The sequence below is a fragment of the Giraffa tippelskirchi genome, chromosome X (genome assembly GCF_054371585.1).
Source record: "Giraffa tippelskirchi isolate mGirTip1 chromosome X, T2T-mGirTip1v1.2.pri, whole genome shotgun sequence".
Lineage (NCBI taxonomy): Eukaryota > Metazoa > Chordata > Mammalia > Artiodactyla > Giraffidae > Giraffa > Giraffa tippelskirchi.
In genome coordinates this window covers 39,929,129-39,946,834 of record NC_137289.1, presented here as the reverse complement: position 1 = coordinate 39,946,834, position 17,706 = coordinate 39,929,129, and the positions used below count along the sequence as shown (strand labels likewise).

The 17,706-nt window shown below is 44.2% G+C and overlaps 1 protein-coding gene across 3 annotated transcripts in view; it reads left to right on the top strand.

Moving 5' to 3' along the window:
- Positions 1-5,816: 5,816 nt before the first annotated feature.
- Positions 5,817-17,706, top strand: part of LOC145537061 (plastin-3-like) — a 37,760-nt gene continuing 25,870 nt past the window's right edge. Inside the window, exons 1-2 of one of the 3 annotated variants that reach the window (XM_081567551.1) lie at positions 5,817-6,057; positions 8,831-9,138. In XM_081567551.1, coding sequence (XP_081423677.1) covers positions 9,134-9,138 — 5 coding nt within the window. In that variant the 5' untranslated portion in view covers positions 5,817-6,057; positions 8,831-9,133. Of the gene's footprint in view, positions 6,058-6,251; positions 6,421-8,830; positions 9,139-17,706 lie in introns of those variants that run through there. The other 2 variants (XM_081567550.1, XM_081567552.1) reach the window with 2 other exon arrangements.

Below are 17,706 nucleotides of genomic sequence, written 5' to 3'. Positions count from 1 at the left end.
CACATACAAATGCTCTGTGCTACAGGTATTGTTTTCATCATATGACCTTGCTTTATATATTAATAGTTACTCAAATATTATCTGAGTACGGGGCTGGTGAGATTCCATTAGTATATCAGTACATGGACTACACAGGTCATCTCACTCCACGTTCTCTGCTCCCAGGACCTACCACTGGGGTTAGTTATCACTGCCTCCTTGTTCCTTTCAAACAGGTTTCTCTGTATTTAAACCACACACACACACACACACACGGCTTTCACAAACACACACACACACACACACACACACACACACACACACACACACACACACACACACACACACACAGGGCTTCCCTGGTAGCTCGGCTGGTAAAGAACCAGCCTGCAATGTAGGAGACCCCGGTTCGGACCTGGGTCAGGAAGAACCCTGAGAAGCAATAGGCTACCGACTCTGGTATTCTTGGGTTTCCCTGGTGGCTCAGATGCTAAAGAATTCACCTGCAATGCAGGAGACCTGAGCTTGGTCCCAGTGTTGGGAAGATCCCCTGGAGGGGGGCATGGCAACCCACTCCAGTATTCTTGCCTGAAGAATCCCCATGGACAGAGGAGCCTGGAGGGTTACAGTCCATGGGGTCGCAAAGAGGCAGACACGACTGAGCGACTAAGCACAGCAGAGCACACACACAGACAAATACACACACAGAGCAGGCCCCACTATGAGCATCTCCCATTTGCTTCCCCTCCCCACAACTATTAACAGCATCTCCTGAAGCAGTTCCATAGGATCAGTACACACTGGTCCCCTCATTGTGTTCCACGGCCAGTGCGTGCTGCATGCTCTACCATGAACCCCTCACCGTTAGTTTACCATCCAAAGATCATTGACAATTAATGGACATAAAGAGGTTTTGCACAATTATTTGCTACCACCTTCCTTCTACACACAGGTCTACGAATGTGGGTGTGTTGATTATACATTTTTAAAGTGGAGCTGCTGGATCAAGACTCAGTCGGTCACCAATCACCCAATGAGCACCTACTATGTGCTGGGCACTGGGGTGACTGACAAAACTGGACAGAAAATATCCTTCCTTCAGGGACAGGACAAGGATTTTGAAAGGAGTGTTCACTTTGATAGATGCTGCCACAGCGCTGTCCAATCTACAGTGCAGGAGAAGTCAAGCTTGCTTCCTACCTCCTCACATCATTCTCAGGGCGGACAGAGGGGAATCCCCTTTCTCAGATGTCCAGGAGGCCACTCCAACCCCCATTTTGCCCACGCCCGTCCCCTGCACATTAGCATACACAGGCAGCAGTTTTTGGTTGTGGGGCTTGGAAGGCAAGGAATACTAGACCACTCTGCACAGCCCACGTGGAAAACGCAGGTTCAGGCTCTCGCGGGGTACAGCGACAGAGACCCCAGATCAGACCAGGGCTCACACAGGCACTGAGGCTGATGAGCAAGAGCTTGCAGTGGGGGCCTGGGGCCTGAGCACCGAAGGGCCAGTGGAACCCAGTTTCCAGGAGTGTTTGCTGCCCAGTCAACAGGCTGGAGAGGCTTCCCCAGTCAGTGGCTGCTTTAGCGAGGTCACTCTAGGAGTCAGCAGGCATCCTTGGGCGGGGCTCTGAGTTTCAGGTAATCATCCTTCTGAGTTGCAGTGTCCTAAGCACTTCTAAGGTGCCATCTCACTTCTTCTTCACTAGGTCCCTTGAAGAAAACCCTGTCACACCTGTGGGACCTTGAGTCTGGCTCTTTCTCTCACAGACCCTCACCCTTTCCCACCAGCCCTGAGGGAAGTGCCCTGGACTCCTGGTCTGGGTCTGGATATTCGCTGGATCTTGGAGAGATTTTCCGTTCCTCCCTCAGCAGGAATTTGTGACAGACCCCTGTGTGTGGGCAGGAGAGAGGTGTCCTGAAGAATGCAGGGAGTAGACAGGGTCCTCACGGGATCCTCTGAGGAAGGGGGGTGCCAGCTGAGAGGCCACAAATGGAGTGAGGGTGTCAATGAGGCCCTGGGAGTCGGGCTGGGGGAGGGGCTAAAGAGGCCCCTGAGGTGGGAGGGGAGGCCTCTTGGAAGATGAGGGGAGGGGTGGGAATTTGGGGAGAGAGAGGAGTTGTGGCAGCTGTCACCAGGAGAGGGACTCTGGAAGATGACAGATGATTAGAGGGATGTAAGGGAGTTGTCATAGGCACAGTGAGGGGAAACCCTCTCCGATCTCCAGAATTCAGTAGCCCACAGTGGGTGCTGAGAGAGACGACCAAGTCCCCGGGGCTTCTTCTCTGGATCTGGGATTCACTCTGAACCTCCCATGGGGCAGGATACAAAGTTACCATGACCAGAGGTGACCGGTGATGGGGGGAGGGTTAGGGCCTAAGTCAGGGACCCAGACATGGGAAGTCAGTTTCAGAACCCCTCAGCTCTAAGGCACACCACACCCCTGGAGTGAAACTGCCTTCCTCAGAATGACATGCTGGTGAATGCAGACTGCAGGGGTTGCAAGACTTGCGGCCTCTCTCCCTTGGTGTTGACTTAACAGAGTCTCAGTGCCACTGCCCACACGGAAGTCCAGAGGGAAAGAATTGGGGCTCTGTGTCCCAGGGTGCAGCCTGTCGGCCCTGTGCGGAGGGGTGTGACGCCTCCGAGCTAAAGGGGAGCTGTTAGCTTGAGTAGTGTCTACTTAGAGAAAAACATACGGTGGAAGTGTTGGGAGTCTAAGTTGGATTCAGGGTCTTCTGGGGACTAGAACCCAGGACACAGCTACTCTGTTAGCTCTGAGGAACCTGCTCTGAGGAGGTAGCAGAGAAGTCAGTATGATTTTGGCTAGGAAATACATTCAGTCAAGTATGGATATTGGTGAAAGATTACTGTGAAACACAGAGATCAGATATCACAAGTTACCGCTTTTCATGCTTTTCTGTGTTTGGGAAGATGCAAGAATCTGGCGTCACTGAACCTTTTCCTGAGGTATCCGTGCAACGAAATAAAGGCCAGCTGGTCCAAAGCATAGTGTGCCTCATCCTGTTTTTCACTCTGAATTCCTTCAGGATGCAGTGTCATTCAGCAACCACAGAGGTTACAACCTCACCCGATAGAACTGGCTGTGAGCAACGCTGTTTGTCTTAGGGATCCTAACTCATCTGAGGCCACAGTGGGAATTTCTGAGCTGGTTAGGGTCTGTGTCCTCAGGTGTGACATATTTGAGCTGCTTGGTATTGGTGTCCAGGATGAGCAGGCTCGGAACTATTTGTGGATCTCTGTCCCAGGTATGGAGTCTCTGAACTATGGGGAGGAGGGGTGGTCTTTGTCCAGAGGGATGGGCCTCTGAGCTGTTCATGTATCTGCAAATGAGAGTGTTCTTGAGATGAAGGCTGGATAGACCCCACTCTCACGGGTCTAGAAGTAGACCTGTGATTTCACATTTGCTATGATTTCTACCATGCCTGCCTACAGAGATGAAAGCTTGGGGCCCCATCCTCAGGGAGAGTAAGTGATGTGCAGTTCACAGGAGCCCATGGAAATAACTCTGATAAGAACAAAACTTTCTGACATGATGACCACCCTTGATAGGGGCCCTGTGACCAAATCTGTGTTCACACACTCACTCATTCAATCTGCCCAACCCACAACAAGGAGGGCACTGTTTGTAGATGGGAGCCCAATCCAAAGCCCAGTGCAGATGGAAAGTCTCAGCACCGGAGGAGGGGAGAAACTGGATGTAAGCCTGGGTTCCTTGGAGGAGGCAGGGAAGACTCAGCACAACCCTGGCCAGGTAGTGAGGGAGGGGGGCATTTGCACAGGGCCGCAAGGACCCTGTGACTGACGCACTGTCAGGATATTTCTCTGTGTCTCCCCATCACACACTCAGCTGGTTACCGGATATATGGAATGCAACCTTCTCATCCCCTGGGAGGTGGTGCTGAAAATTACAGAGGTGAGGCTCCAAGCAGGTGGGGAGAAACTTCACACTCAGCAATTTTCATGAGGCTCCACCACAAATGCAGAGACCCCTGCCTCTCTTTCCCCCATTAAAGCATTCATTGGCACTGAGGTCAGCAGGAGTGTAGTCTGGACAGAAGAGGTTGTGAGGGACCCTGTGTACAACATGAGCCTCCCCATGACTGGAACATGTCCTTGTCTTGATGGGCAGAGGCCCCTGATGTGTGTCAAGGGAGCATGACCGATGCCCTGGCCATGGGTAACTCAATCACTCCCTAGAGGCAGTCCCCGAGGAGGGGCCTCTTTTCTCCTGTAGAGACAGGTACATCATCCAGTAGCAGGGCTGGGCACCCATAGGTGGCTGCTAACTAAGTGGGGACACTTTGCTTCCAGAAAGAGTCTCTCTGCTCCTATCTAATGCTCTAGCTTTGTCTTTCTCCCTGACAACTCCGTGCCTGTTACATCGTCCCTCTTTGCCTCTGTAAGACTGAATGTGACCTCACTCACACCACGAGGGTCCTTGTTCTGGCTCTCCTGAGGGTATCATCCATTGACATGGATGTTCACTGGGAGCAGTAGGGGGCATTCCCCTTGAGAGTGGGGATTCGAGGAAAGGCACGTTCAGCTTCAGAGGGCCTGTGGTTTTCTTGGGGGTAAACCAGGCGTTCCTCAACAATCATTGTCTGACCTGGGCCTCTGAAGGAAGCATGGGGGCTTCTCTTGTAGGAACCCTCCTGGGGCTCAAGTCAAAGTCCTCCCCATGGCCAGTACGCCCTATGGGACCTGCCCCTCGTTACCTCTCTCATCCAATCTCCTGGCTCTGCCTCCATCACGCTGTGACAGTCACATCAGCCTCCTCACACACGACACACACGTTTTCACACACACGACACTGAGTTCCACTCCCCACTTTTTCCACTGGCCATTATCTCTGTCTGGGGTACTCTTCTCCCAGAGAGGCATCTCTTCTAGGCTTTTGCTCAAAAGTCACAATCTTAGAAAGAACTTCCGTGACCACTCTTTCTAGACATGATCCCCTCTCTCTATTTCACTATCCCGATTTAATTTTAATCACGGCAGTTACAAACGCCTGAAAAATTACTTAGAGTTTGGGGGTGTATGATCCCAACAGAATGTACATTCCATGAGGGCAAGGTTGATTTTCTCCTTCCTAACACTCATAGTTGTGCTTCACACATACATGTGCTTCACACATGACTGAATGACAGAATGAATAAATTTAAACTCGTTGAGAGAGGCACAGCTAGACAGGCTGAGGATTCTGCTAGGGAACATATTCAGGGATGACAAGATGATGACAAAGCTGTGGTCTTTATCTCACCTACATGGTGTCCTTGGGTCCCCTTGGAGATGACCCCTTTTCTAACAGAATGGAAAGTCCTGTTGTCCTTTCACATATCACTCGCAGTCAGCGACAGAGGCCGTCCCCACGCCAGGCCTTCGGATTCCATTCTCAGTAGCTTTATCTCTTCTGCCAGTTGGGGGACTGTGGCCGCCTTTCCCCATGAGACCTATTCTGTGTTAAGCAGGAAAGCACAAACAAGCACCAATGCCAATGCTCAGCACAGAGAAAATTCTTTGAATGCTTCCTGTTACAATAGTGGCCACCACAGAGGAGTAATCTTCAGTTTATGAAGACTTTTTTCCGAGTCCAAGAGTGTGGCAATCTGTGGGGTTTTCCTCCTGACTTTGTCTTTCCACCCTTTGCATTATCATCCTGGGAAGGTTGGGGAATCTACGTCTGTTGTTCCCCAATCTCACCACCAAGAGGCGCTCGAGATGAAACAGTTTTGTCCTGGGATGTACCGCTGAGGGGTAGCGGTAGGACCACCCACTCTGGAAGGTACCATTGGGAGAGTGCGTGTGACAACACAGAGGGTCCCCTGACACCGCGTCGGGCATCGACCACAGTTCCCAGCGGAGGCACTCATGGCGCCACTGGGTCCAACCGCATTCGCTCCACTCCGCCTTCCCGCCGCATTTGAATTTGAGTGGACACTGATATTAAGCCGCAACTTTCTTTGTCTCTTTTCCAACTCCACCCCTTCGTTTTGACATGGTCACATCCAAGGTGGGGATGGCTCCAGAGCGAGAGATTGGCTGCCGCTTTGGGGGTAAGGCGACCGGGAGATGGCCGGAATTAGTTCTTCCGGAGCGCGAGTATACGCGGAAGTCCGGCTACTCCCGCCCTCCTTTTTCTCCTGCTCAGTTCCCATTGGCTGCCTGTCTTAGACAGGCACTGAGGTCGCGGAGCTGGACCTCTGGGCGCGAGGCGTGTGTATACCAGTGCGCCTGCGTTCGTTTGCCCGGCTTTTCAGAGTGTGCCATGTTTTCTCCGAGTTTTACCGCTTTTCCCGAAGGGGTTGAATGGCTGCCTTGGTTACTGGCGAGGTTCGGCACAGTCAGTGGCTGTGCAGGGCGACCGTGTTTCAGTCTTACTGAGCTCTCCCTCAGTCTGGATCAGATGGCAACGCGCGGTAAGTCGCACAGATGCATGCAATTCATGACCAGGGAGAGGTCTCAGGGCTTGTTTCGTGTCTCTCCCTGGAGAGTAACCTGGGTCAGGGAGCTTGGGGTTGTGTATGGCTACGTGTGACATCACAGATGCTGTTTTGGGTACGCTTGATCTCTCTGAGCCATTGGCCAGGATTGTGGGTGATGGGGTATTTGATCGGAGTGGATTTTGAGAGCCATAGTCCAAAGCCTCTAGGATGTGTGTGCCTGTGTGCCGGGATGTGCATTTTTGGAGCTTTGGGGCACTTGAGTCCCTGGGTGTGAGATGTCTGTGTAGGCGTCTGCGCCCCAGAATGTGAGATCTCTGAGCTTTTGATTCTGGGTCCCAAGTTGTGCTGTCTCTGAGCTGCTTTGAGGAGGGGTTTGTCTTAAGGTGGAAACTCTCAGCTGCTTGGGGTCTGCGCACAGGGTGCAGGTTTTCCATTTGTCTGGGAACTTTATCTGCAGGTTGTATGATGTTCTTGAGTTACTCAAAGTTATGTCTTTCTGCTTAGCGGTTTCTGTATTAACTTAGTAAGTGTCCGGAGTGGTTCGGAAGTCAGTCTCCGTGATGTGAAGTATCTGTGCGATTCTCATTTGTTTCTGTCTTGACGACCTTGGTCTGTTTGGAGGCTCTTTGTCGCAGTGTGTTTGGTCTCTGTCGTATTTGAGGGTCTGAGGCTCGAGTTGTGAGCTCTCTGTGCAGATACTCAGTGACCTTTTTTTGTGTGTCTGGGTATCTACCTGAGCTGTTTGGAGTCGTTGTGTTAGAAATAAAACCTCTTGAGTTCTTGGCTGTGAGGTCTCTGTCCAGGAGCTGAGGATTTGGAAGCTGGCAGATATGATTCCGAAGCCTGGAACCTGACATGCTGACTGTGTGTCATTGAGCGTGTATGATAATTAATTCAGTGGGGCCAGTGTCGGTCTTGGAGGGTACCTGTGCATGTTAGCGATGTGTGTAAAGGGCCTGGCTCCCGACTGTCCTTCAGCAAATGTTTTCTGAGCACCTGCCATATACCAGAGCGCTATTCGAGGAGTTTGTAACAGGACAAAACGGACCAAGTCTCTCGTTTCAGAGACCTGGTAGTCAGTAAGTAAATCAAGGGTGGGTGGCAGGCACTATGAAGAAAGATAATACTAGATCAGGGGAAAGGGGGTGTGTGGGGTATGATGTTATTATTTTATTCAAGATAATGAGGGAAAATCTCCCTGAAAGATGGCAATTAAGCAGAGATGTGGAGGAAGTGAGGGAGCAGGCCATGGGCTTACCTAAGGGAAGAGCATTCCAGGCTGAAGGAGCAATAAACGCAACAGTCCTGGCAGGGAAATCTACTTGAGGTGCTTCTGAATGTCAAGGAGTCCCGTGATGCTCTGAGTTTGTCATGTTTCATTGGGTTTAGCACTCATTGCAAAGGGTCTGGTGCCGAAATCTCTGTTTCTCCCACAATTTGTGGTCATCCGCATTTCACAGATGAAGGACTCAAGGCTCCAACGTGTGCCCTGCACCTTCTCTCCTAGCTATACCTGAAATTAGGAGTGAAACCTTCTGGTCCATGATGAGACAGAAAGCTTGAGTATACCAGCTGCAGGGATGATAGCATCCAGCTGAATGTCAGTCAGCCAGCGGATATCAGTTACAATATGGGAATCGCGCCTCATAACACTGCTACTCTTGATGCAGGGCAGGACTTAAGAAGGAGGAAGCAACTGGGGCAAAGGAGGGAGGCAGGAAGGAGAAGCTGGAGGACAATGAGAAAATAAAACCAATGGCTTCATCACATTGCTTGGATTTGGCCCATTTTACCTTGAGTAACTGGTTGTGTTAGAATATAGTCACCTTTTCTCTGTCCCTACCCATTTTTTCCCTCCCTTTGTCTGTTGTGCCAGGGATACCACCTGGGCCTGGAGATTTCTGTAAATTTTTCAACTACAAGCTCGATTTTTAAATAGATTATCTATTTCTTTTTGGCTCAACTTTGTTAGTTAGTTCCTTTCACCGAAATTGCCAGATGTAGTTATTATAATCATTCACAGAATCCTTTTAATTTCTGTGAGATCTGAAATCTATTTTACTTCCGATATTCGTAAGTGTTGTCTTTAGATATCTTGCTTTTTTTGGTCTACATGAGTAGACGTTTATGAATTTGTATTGATCTTTTGAAAGAGCCAGCTTTGGGTTTTGTTGATCATCTCTACTTTTTTTTTTTTCTGATATGTGTTCTGATCGCTATTTCCCTTATTTTGCTGACAGTCTCGCTACTAATGAGGTTTACTAAAGTCCCTGAGAGTTTCCCAAGCATAGTGAAAACGGACAGATTCTAGGGCACTATTGTAGCTGCACTAAGTGAGATGCACCGAGTGCGGATCATGAAATCTCCATTTTTCTTTTTTTAGAATTCCTCAGTTCTGATTGACATGGACAACTTGTCTAGGCACTACTAGAGCAGAGGAATGGTCTTATTTTGCCTCCTGCCAGGCTCTGTCTCCACTGGGAGCATGTGTAGGTGACAGGGGTTTGCTGCCTTCTCTGATGCACAAACCCAAGACCTCCAGTCTAGGAGACTCACTGACCTGCTGTCTGCTGTTCTGAGGAGGCTCTCAGACTATCCTTTCTACAAAACATCCTGATGCAGTCTTGCCAAGCCTCTATCTGAAAGATTTCTGAAGAAATCCGATTTCTATTTCGTGTGCATTTCTATGAGGTAAGATCAATTTGTGTTATGTGGTAGCTGTTATTCTACATATTTTGCCATAGCCGTTGGATCTTAGCCTTGACTGAATAAATACAGAACACACTGAGGTTTCCACAATGCCTCGAGACCGGTGGTTCCCTGACTGCTGGGCGACTCTGAGCAAGTAACATAGTGTCTCTGTGCCTCATTCTTCCATTAGCCACATAGAAGCACTAGCTTGGGTAAATTTAACTACTTCATGGGGCAGTGTAGAACACTGACCATGTTAAGACAGGGGAAAGTGTCAGAACAGTATGTGCCATATGGTACGTTCCCGGTCAATTCTAGCTGTTGTCATTACTGTAGTTAATATTATTGCTGTTCCACATTTCCCTGGATAGTGCTCCAGGGACACAGTGTCAAGACCACCTTTGACTCACCGCATGGACCTTGCAGCATCACTTCAGCCCTTCAGGGCCTCAAGAATGGATTGTATGAGGCATGGGGGAAGGATTTTTTTTTTTTTTTTAGCATAATGAGTATTCGGCTCTTCCTGTGGGGACATTGTGAAGCCTAAATACAACACTGAGGCTTCATCATGTGCTCGTATGGAAAAATTTAGTGCATATTCTCTATGCAGTTACAAGTCTAATGACCCCTTCCTATGATATGTATAATGACAGGAAGTAAGTGGTCACTGGCCAGTTATAGAACTAGAGTATATAAAGTTTTAAAAACCTTACAGAGGGTCATTTAAAGGCCAAGAAACTTCTTCACATAGGTTTTTTTTTATTTTGGCTTTCTTTTTATCAAGTGTAATTCCCCTGTATCAAATTCTGAAAATCTCAATCTAATGAAGATATGAAAATGTTAATAGTCAAACTTTCATCATTAATGCTTTATTTCTTGTTTAGTTTTCACATTGCCAGTTTTAGTGTGTTTCTTATTTCTTCTGCTAATATTCATGATTTTTAATCCAAGGGTAATGGTATGGATATTTTCTGAGGTAAATCATGAGGAGATCGTCAGCCATGATTTTGGATGGAGAGTCTGAGGATGGAACACGGGTGCTAGAGAGCGGAGTTGGGGTGGGAGGGGAAAAGGGTGGGGGCGGGGACGGGGGTGTGAGTACAAGCAGAAACGGAAGTGAAGAGAGGCAGGAAGATAAGCTCACCCTTCTGAACCGTGGTTAGCTCTCCATGTGTGCACGTATAATGAAGTCTTTGAGTACTCATCACAACACTATGAGGTAGCATTTTTAATGCTGTCATCCCTTTCGGCAGCTGAGGAAGCAGAAACACGTAGCGGTTAACGGGTGAATGAATTTACCCAAAGTCACCTCCCTGGCAAGAGCTGAGTCAGATTGGTGCCAGGTGGAGAGGAACAGAGACGTGTTGTATCTGACCCCCAATCTGGAACACATTGCGGTGTCTAGTGTACTCTGGATCAAAAGGCAGATCCACATGTCCATCCGCAGGAAACTTTACCGTGTACGGATTGAACACAGTGTCTCCTAAGTGCATGAAAGACCATGGGATGTCAGGTCAGCATGCACATATCACAGAGAACAGTTCCTGGTCCAAATAATAGATACAGTATCATGAAGACATTAACTCCCCTATCTCATACTTTTTAAAAATGAAGAGAACGGAACCTGGAAGGCAATAGATCACATATTAAGGGGTTTTTTCCCTCTCAATTGTGACATTCTAGGTAATTTCCAAATTAACCTATTTCTAGCTTTTAACAAATATTTATTTTTCATTGATTGATTATTATTTACAGTATTGGTTTGATTTCTGTCACACCTCAACCTGAATTAACCATAGTTTTCGGTGTACATATGTCCCCTCCCTCTTGAATCCCTCCCACTTCCCGCTCATTCCCACCCCTCTAGGTTATTACAGAGCCCCCGTTTGTGTTCCCTGAGTCATACAGCAAATTCCCATTGGCTATCTATTTACATATGTTAATGTATATTCATCCATGCTACTCTCTCCATTTATCTCACCCACTCCCTCTCCTCCCCTACCCTTGTGCACAAGTCTGTTCTCTATGTCTGCGTCTCTATTGCTGCTCTGGGATCAGGTTTATCAGTACCATCCTTCTAGATTCCACATGTATGCGTTAATATACGGTATTTGTTTTTCTCGTTCTAACTTACTTCCCTCTGTATAATAGGCTCTGGGTTCATCCACCTCCTTAGAACTGACCCAGATGCATTCCTTTTTTTCTATGGCTGAGTAGCATTCCATTGTATATACGCACCTCAGCTTCTTTATCCATTCCTCTGTCGATGGACATCTAGCTTGCTTCCATGTCTTGGCTACCGTAAATAGTGCTGGAGTGAACACTGGGGTACGTGTGTCTTTTTCAGCTTTGGTTTTTGGAAGGTCATATGCCTAATAGTGGGATTGCTGGGTCACATGGTGGTTTTATTCCTAGTTTTTTAAGGCATTTCCACACTGTCTTCCATAGTGACTGTATCAATTTACATTCCCACCATCTCTAGCACTTGTTGCTTGTGGACTTTTTGATGATGCCCATTCTGTCTGGTGTGAGGTGATATCACGTTGTAGTTTTGATTTGCATTTCTCTAATAATGAGCTTCTCTGGTGCCTCAGATGGTAGAGAGTCTTCCTGCAGTGCAGGAGCCCCAGGTTCAATCCCTGGGTCAGGAAGATCCCCTGGAGGAAGAAATGGCAACCCACTCCAGTATGCTTGCCTGGAAAATTCCATGGACAGAGGAGCCTGGTGGGCTACAGTCCGTGAGCTTGCAAAGAGTTGGACACGACTGAGCGACTAACACTCTAATCATGAGTGATGGAGAGCATCTCTTCATGTGTTTCTTAGCCATCTCTATGTCTTCTTTGGAGAAATATCTGTTTAGGACTTTTGCCCACTTTTTGACTGGGTTGTTTGTTTCTCTGGTATTGACTTGTATGAGCTGTGTGTATGTTTTGGAAATTAATAGTTTGTCAGTTGTTTCAGTTGCTATTATTTTCTCCCATTCTGAGGGTGGTCTTTTCACTGTGTGTATAGTTTCCTTTGCTATGCAAAAACTTTTAAATTAAATTAGCACCTAGTTATTTATTTTTGTTTTTATTTCCTTTATTCTAGGAGGTTTGTCATAGAGGATTTTACTATGATTTGTGTCATAGAGTATTCTGCCTATGTTTTCTTCCTAGAGTTATATAGGTTCTGGTCTTACATTTAGGTCTTTAGTCCATTTTCAGTTTATCTTTGTGTGCGGTGTTAGGAAAGTTATGACCAACCTAGACAGCATGTTAAAAAGCAGAGACATTACTTTGCCAACAAAGGGCCGTCTCGTCAAGGCTATGGTTTTTCCAGTGGTCATGTATGGATGTGAGAATTGGACTATAAAGAAAGCTGAGCGCAGAATTGATGCTTTTGAACTGTGGTGTTGGAGAAGACTCTTGAGAGTCCCTCGGTTTGCAAGGAGATCCAACCAGTCCATCCTAAAGGAGATCAGTCCGGGGTTTTCATTAGAAGGACTGATGTTGAAGCTGAAACTCCAATACTTCGGCCACCTGATGGGAAGAGCTGACTCATTGGAAAAGACCCTGATGCTGGGAAAGTTTGAGGTCAGGAGAAGGGGATGACAGAGGATGAGATGGTTGGATGGCATCACCGACTCAATGGACGTGGGTTTGGGTGGACTCCGGGAGTTAGTGATGGACAGGGAGGCCTGGCGTGCTGCGGTTCATGGGGTCGCAAAGAGTCGCACACAACTGAGCGACTGAACTGAACTGAACTGATGGTGTTAGGAAGTGTTCTAATTTCATTCTTTGCACTGAGTTGTCCAGTTCTTCCAGCACCACTTACTGAAACTGCTGTCTTGTTCCCATTGTATATTCTTGCCTCCTAAGTCAAAGATAAGGTGCCCACATGTGTGTGGGTTTTTCTCTGGGCTTTCTATCTTGTTCCCTTGGCCTTTATTTCTGTTTTTGTGTACTGTCTTGATGACTGTGACTTTGTAGTATAATTTGAAAGCAGGTAAGTTGATTCCTCCCGCTCCATTCTTCTTTCTCAAGATGACTTTGGCTATTCAGGGTCTTTTGTGTTTCCGTACGAACTGTGGCTTTTTTTTTTCTAGTTCTGTGAAAAATGCCATTAGTACTTTGATAGGGATCACATTGAATCTGTAGATTGCATTTGGTAGTATAGTCATTTTCACAATATTGATTCTTTCTACCCAGGAACCTGGATTATCTCTCCATCTGTTTATATCATCTTTGATTTCTTTCATCAAATTATAATTTTCTGTATATAGTTCTTTTGTCTCCTTAGGTAAGTTTATTCCTAGATGTTTTATTCTTTTTGTTGCAGTGGTGAATGGAATTGATTCCTTAATTTCTCTTTCTGATTTTTCATTGTTAGTATGTAGGAATGCAAATGATTTCTGTGTATTGATTTTGTATCCTCCGACTTTGCTAAATTCACTGGTTAGCTCTAGTAATTTTCTGATAGTATCATGGTATTCTATGTACAGCATCACGTCATCTGCAAACAGTGAGTGTTATACTTTCTTCTCTTCCGATCTGGATTCCTTTTATTTCTTTTTCATCTCTGATTGTTGTAGCTAGGACTTCCAAAACTATGCTGAATAATAGTGGTGAAAGTGGACACCCTTGTCTTGTTCCTGATCTTAGGGGGAATGCTTTCAGTTTTTCACCATTGAGAATAATATTTGCTGTGGGCTTATCATATGTGGCCTTTACTATGTTGAGGTAGGTTCCTTCTATGCCCATTTCTTGAAGAGTTTTAATCAGAGCCAATGCCCCCACAGACTGAGGGGTCCACAGGTCATGATTTTAGAGCCCCCACCACTTGATTTACACTGGGTGACTCTGCAAACCCTCCAACCCCTCTTGCGGATACAAACACACACAACAGCACAGCAGAAATTGTGAGCCTGTCTTTGTCTCCTGAGGTAATTGCAGATTTGTGGACTCACTACCCAGAGTTGTCACTGGCCATCCTTTGCTCATTCTTGTCCTGAACAGGGTCACCGCAGAGATGCGTGGACCAGTCTCCCCTAGACTGTAGACGTCTCCTGCCTCCTCTTCTCGTTGTTAGACATCTCATGTTCTTTCGCCTTCATCTCCCATGTCAGCAGGGGGCTGGGCCCATGCACATACACGCAAACACAGGTGACACAAGCACACACCTGTACACACGCATGTGCAAGGCACAGGGACACAAACAGGGAACAAATGTGTCAGTACCTGAAGAACCAGTGGTTCACACGAAATGCAGTGATTTCATATTTCTCATAGGAAAATCCATTCTGATCTTCAAATGTGAAATATACAGAAGTCCAACTTCCATGAAAGAGTGTTCAAGCCTAGATTTTGATAGAAGAAATACAAAGAATTCCATATTTTGCGAAGAAGCAGTGGTGCACATATTTTCATTTGTGAAACAGAGAGAACTCCAATACCATATAGGTTCTCCATATCTTAAGAAAACCAACGCCATGATTTTCGTCTGTGAAATATAGAGATTTCCATATTTAATGTAAGGAAGTCACCACCCAGATTGTCATATATGAGGTATAGAAAATACCATATTTCATGTAAGAAACTCAGCATCCAGATTTTCCTAAAGTGAAATACAAAAAGTTCAATATTTCATGATGTAAATTCAGCACTGACATTTTCATATGTAAAATATAGAGAATTCCATTTTTAACTGAGTAAAATTTCACCCTGATTTTCATATGTGAAATATACCGAATTCCATAGTTTAGGTAGTAATATTGGTGCACAGATTTTGATATCCAGAATATACACAATTCCGGATTGTACATGGGTAAATTAGCACCCAGTTTTTCATGTGTGACATACATAATGTTAAGTACTGCCTAGAGGAAAATTTGAGCAGAGATTTTCCTATATGATATATAGAAGATTTCATATTTTGTGGTAAATGGGTGTCCAGGTTTCACATGTGATTCTATAGAGAGAACTCCACATTTCATGTGGGAAAATTGGCAACTGTATTTTCATATATGAAATATAGACTTCAGGGTTTTTTTGTATGAATGTCTGGGATGGGATTTCCTTATATGAAAGATGAAAAATTTCTTATGTCATGTGTGAAAATCTGTTCACTGATTAATATATGTGAAAAGTAGAGATTTCATATTTCATGTAGGTAAAGTTTTTCCCAGTGTTGTATAATGTGAAATATAGACAGTTACATATTTATGTAATAAAATCATAAGATTTTCATATATGAAAAATACAGAATCCCATGTATCAATATAGCAGAAAAACCCTTCCTCCAATTATCACCTGTAAAATATACAGAAGTCCATATTTCATTTAGGAAAACTTCTAATGTGATGTCCACATGCAAAACACAAAATTCCACATTCACATTTGAGAAACTATGCCTACAAAACCCATGCTAATATTTTAATATGTGAAGTTTAGGGAATTTAATATTTAGTGTAGGAAAATGAAAGTCTATATTTTCAAATGCTAAACACAGAGAATTCCATATACCATGTAGGAAAATGTGCAGCCAATATTTATAAATGCGATACGAAGAATTGAACATTTCATTTGTGAAATGTAGAGAAATACATATATTGTAGAACACACAACGCCAATATTTTCATATGTGAAATATAGATTAGTCTATATTTAAATCAAGGAAATCTGTGCTCAGATCTTTTATATGGAATGTAAAGAGTACCACACCTCATGTAAGACAAGCTCTATCTAGATTTTCATTTGTGAAATGTACACATTTCGTATTTCTGGAATGAATATTTGCTACTGGAATTTCATATTTGAATGATAGAGAATTGTACATCTCTTGTCAGAAAATTTAATTGAGAAATTCATTTATGAAAGTAGAATTCCATGATTCAGCAGGAAAATGGATACTCAAATTTTCCTATGTGAATAATACAGAATTCCCTATGCATGCAGGAAAATACGTGCACATATATCCATATGTGAAGCAAGCAATATTTCATATATCATGACCAAACATATACAGCTAGATTTTCAGACATGAAATACAGATTTCATACTTCCTGGAGAAAATTCTGTACCCATATTTTCGTGTATGAAATATAGAAAGTTACATATTTCCTGTAGGAAAGTCATCTTTCAGGCTTTCCTATATGAAATATAGAGAATTCCATATTTGAAGTGGGAAAATCTGCACTAATACTTTAATACAAGAAATGTACAGAATTTCATATTTCATGTAGAAAATCTGCACCTAGATTTTCAAATGTGAAATATAAAGAATTCCATTGTTCGTCAAGTTAACCTGCCCTCATGTTTTGCAAGGGACATACAGAGAATTCCATATTTCATGTGGGAGAATCTAAACCAAGATATTCATATATGACATGTAGCGAATTGCACATATTATGGAGCAAAATCAGGGTCCACATGTCATATAGGAAATATAGGGATTCTATATTTCATAGAAGCATATCTAAGGTAAGTTTTCCATATTTGAAACATAGAAAATTCCATAATTCATGTAAAAAATATGAACTCAAATTTTCGTATCTAAAATATACACGTTTCATATGTCATGTAAGAAAATCTGTACCCTGGTTTTCATATGAGAAATGAACAAACGTCCATATTTCATCTCAAAACTTCCTCATCTTGTTTTTACTTGGGAAATATAGAGAGTTCCATATATTTTCTAAAATATCTGGCCTGAGAGTCCCACATACGAAACGTGGAAAATTTCATATGTGATGCGTGAATATCTGTACACTGATTTCTATATGTGAAATATAGAGATGTCATAGTTCAAGTAGGAAAATCTGTTCCCAGATATCTATATGTGAAATTAGAATTACATATTCTATGTCAAAAAATCATAATTAAGGTTTTCTTATATGAAATATGCAGAATCCCATATAGCAATATAGCAGAAAATCTACACTTAACTTATCATCTGTAAGATATACATGATTTCATACTTCATTTAGGAAAATCTGCACTCAGATTTCCACACGTGAATCATACAGAATTATATAATTTCACAGTTGAAAACCTAGGCCCACAACACCTGTGCCAATATTTTAATATGAGTTCTAAGGAGAATTTAATATTTAATGTAGGTTCCTGAATGTCTATATTTTCCAAAGAGAAACACAAGAGAATTCCATATGTCATGTGCAGAATGTGCACACAGATTTTAATAAGTGTAAAATAAAACATTCAGTATTTAAGCAGGAAAACCTTTTTCCAGATTTTCATATAGCATATTGCATGTTTCATGCAGGAAAACCTGTGTCTAGATTTTCAAATGGGAAATATAGAGAGTTACATATTTAGTGTAGAAACATCAGCACCCATGTTTTCATATGTGAAATACAGAGTATCCCCAAACAAGGAGATCTGTGTCCATATTTCTTTATGTGAAATATGAAATATACCAACTTTCATGTAGGAAAATCTTTACCTAGATGATCATTTATGAGATGTACAAATTTCCTAGTTCAGTAATGAAAATTTGCCTCGGTGTTTCATATTTGGACTATGGAGAATTATATACTTCATGTCCGAAAATCTTAAGTGAGATTTTCAT